This window comes from Temnothorax nylanderi, unplaced genomic scaffold, assembly GCF_030848795.1.
Source record: "Temnothorax nylanderi isolate EJ_2023f unplaced genomic scaffold, tnyl_v1.0 TNYL_tig0389_pilon, whole genome shotgun sequence".
Classification (NCBI taxonomy): domain Eukaryota; kingdom Metazoa; phylum Arthropoda; class Insecta; order Hymenoptera; family Formicidae; genus Temnothorax; species Temnothorax nylanderi.
Window position 1 is genome coordinate 61,083 of NW_027249451.1, and position 3,458 is coordinate 64,540.

The window sequence follows — 3,458 nt, forward strand, 5'->3', positions numbered from 1 at the left end:
GGTACGACGATGTTTGCGATGGATCGTACGACTGCATGTACTTGTTGTTGGCCAGCGCGTATCTGTTTGAACATTGACTCAAACCGCTGCGAATACCGCGTTCGATAAACATGACCATGTCAATGTCGGTGAGCAATTCGAAATTGATACGCGTATGCTTCAACATAGCGTCCCACGTAAAACCCGGTAGAGTGTAATAATACGCCGGATCGAGCCCATAACTCGCGACGCAGCTATCGCGAAAATTTTCAAAGATATCGGCCAACAGCAAGACAACGGTTTTGAGATATAAATCGCTGTAGTCACCGAGCGTTCGAATGGAGAACCGCTGCCAGACGTTGACGGCGTGCGCGTAATCGCTCTCGGATACGGTGTCACCTGTCAATGAACTGTAAAACGAGTCGCGCGGTGGTAAATACAAGTCCTCCAACTTTTCGACACAGTCAATGTACTCGTACGGAAATACGCCTTTTCGTGTCAGCAAATAAAAATTTTCTGCGGATAATTTACAAAATTCGCGTTGTAATATTCGCAGTTTATCCTTGCTGAGATAAGATGCCAATTTGTCGAGACTAGCGGTGAGAAATTTGTATGAATCGATAAATCGCAATTTGACGCAAGTTTTCTTATCTTTATCTTCGGTGCTTTTAACGTTTTTCGTAAACAAAATGTATTTTTCTTTTGTGATTGGAAGCAGTTCTACATGTCCTTCGTACGCTGTTGTTATTTCCGTTATAATAAAATGAGCGTCGTAGCCCGATAAATTGTGGAAAACTATGGGGATGCATTGCAAATCTTTGTAATGTAAGTTACAATTAGAATGCGCGGGACCTCTGTATCGACCGGTCAGATGACAATAATCGCGTACTCGCACGTCGTCTGGCTCGAACGGTTTTCGCACACGTGACAGTGCGTTGCGCTGTTAAACTTTTCCTACTCGTCTCGCGTAAAATCCGCCATGGGTACATTAGTAGACAAGATAGTCTTTACGTCGTGAGCTAAACGTCTTAGCTCCTCAGCGAACCACGCGACGCAATCCTTATCGCGACGAAACCGATACAATGATAACGAGTCGTACGAGTCGTACGAGCAACGCACGTAGTACCCTATGCTAAATACGCGATGATGTTGATATGTGTACCTGGACGTTTTCGGATTCGCTTCCATCTTCTCCAGGGTACATTCCAGGTCGGCGTATACGATAAACGGAACTCGTTCCTTCCTGCTGTGATTCTTAAAGGCCAACCACTTGTCGTTATCATTCGGTAACTTGATCGCGCAGTCGTTCATCCCCCGACAGTCGACGGTGTGGGCTTCCAATTTCTCGCTCGTATAGAAATAGTGTAAACATCTGTAAATAATGAAATTTTATATATATATATATATATATCTTTTACGTAAAAATTATGTTTATTTTTATTAGGATGTATACTCACCGATCGCAAAAGTATTTTTTTGTTCCTATTCTTGTTCACTTGCGAGCTCACGAGGCGGGATAAGTTCTTGATCCATGCAAAATGTCCCACGTTATCGTTATGCACGTACAGTAGATTTACATGTCTGTCCATCTTTCGATCAGTAACCCGTATTGGCAGGATAGCAAGTTCCTTGTTTTTTTTCTCGATGCTGTACACGTTGATTGATATATCGTTGTAATTTTCAAAATTTTTAATTTGATCCAACGTCATTGGAAACTCAATGTCTATAAGATTTAGCACCGACGTGTAATGAGGGTATGACGATTCCAGATCTACATGTCTTTGGGCTGGATGCAGAGCAGCCACCACTGACCATGCGAAACATGCATTGTCCATTGATCGCACGTTTATCACCGCTCTCTTCATTTTAATTTCTCGCGGTATTTCCACAAAACACCCCGCGTGCAATGGATTGTACTTGTTTACGTTAACAGTCAAATTGAGTATACGCGACAACGCCCATCCGCTATCACGTTCCTGGAATTCCTCCAGCGATGCTAGGATAGGCTCGATAACGTGTCGCTTGTACCACTCGCGCAGATCGGACATACGAAAGAGTTCACAGTTTCTCGTTGCGATACTTTTATTTGCGCGTTTGTCACCCGCAACAAATTTACCATTAAACATTGTGTTTATCTTTACATTGTCATGTCGTTGCATGACGTTCCGCACACGATCGAGCACGATGTCTCTCGCATCTTTGAGAAATTGACGAGGGCCGATGTGTTTGGAATTTATTACCGCACGAGTCAGTATACGACTTTCAAAAGCCTTATCTATTTCGCGCCATCTGAGTCCTGTCTCACTCGCACCGTATCCGGCACTCACATGCACGAAACGTTGACGTACCGAGTCTTTCAGACCTTCGAGTCTTGCAATACAAGCGATCAATGACTGTTTAAGACCGATCGATAATCGTGGTCGTTTAATTCGGCTTTGTTCTTCCAACGATTCGATAAACTCGTCACATCGTTGCTCCCACGCGGTAAATTCTTCCCGCGAATTTAATAGGGTGGATTGGTCCAACAACTCTTACTCCATGTTATTACACGATACTCTTTCTAACACAATTTGTTGTACTCACGACTTCCAATTCTCAACTACTAAGCGTACCCTCAAATTCGTCATTTTATATCCTACTAATGATGCATCGTTTGCTTTTTTATCATGTCTAATTTCACCGTGATCTCAGCATCCGTACATTTGCGCCTTCCAAAAATGTAAGATTTGCAGTTTTGCACGCGTGTGATGAAGTCACCGCGAGACACGCATGATCTTGAAAACGATATCGCGCCATTGACCTATGATGAATTGATCTGTATAACTGCAGCAGCCATATATCAGCGCTATTTGCAAAATTTGCAGTTTTGCACGTGTGCGATGAAATCATCGCGAGACACGTCGTGACATGTTCTTGAAAAAGGTATCATGTCATTGACTTATGATGAATTGATCTGTATAACTGCAGCAGCCATATATCGGCGCTATTTGCAAAATTTGCAGTTTTGCACGTGTGCGATGAAATCATCGCGAGACACGTCGCGACATGTTCTTGAAAACAATAACGCGCCATTGACTTATGCGAAATTGCAAAATTTGCAGTTTTGCACGTGTGCGATGAAATCATCGCGAGACACGTCGCGACATGTTCTTGTAAAAAATCATATTTGATGCTATTGCCCGATGAGGTGATCTCATCACGAATGTTCTTGACAAAGATATCACATTTAACATATATGTGGAGTGTGGTGGTGGTCACCCTGCAGCAGCGACGCTTGGCTGAAATGCAAACTTGTATTTTTAAGATCGCAGAAAAAAATATCTGCGAGGATTATACCTCACGCGCAGTCGAGAGTTACTCGTGCAGTTGAGAGTTGATATATCTGTAAAAAGAGAGTATGGGAACGGACGGACGCTATTGCTCGTCGATGGTGCGTTTGCTTTGTGGCAGAGAAGTTGGATTTCGAAACGTGCTTACTG

The 3,458-nt window shown here is 43.2% G+C and overlaps 1 protein-coding gene across 1 annotated transcript; it reads right to left on the reverse strand.

Annotated features, from left to right (window-relative positions):
- Positions 1-699: 699 nt before the first annotated feature.
- On the reverse strand, positions 700-2,138 carry LOC139782127 (uncharacterized). Its single transcript, XM_071721077.1, has 2 exons — positions 1,437-2,138; positions 700-717 (listed from the first exon to the last, which is right to left on the reverse strand). Exons 1-2 carry the CDS (start codon positions 2,136-2,138, stop codon positions 700-702), a joined length of 720 nt encoding a protein of 239 aa, XP_071577178.1.
- Between the last annotated feature and the right edge of the window lie 1,320 nt (positions 2,139-3,458).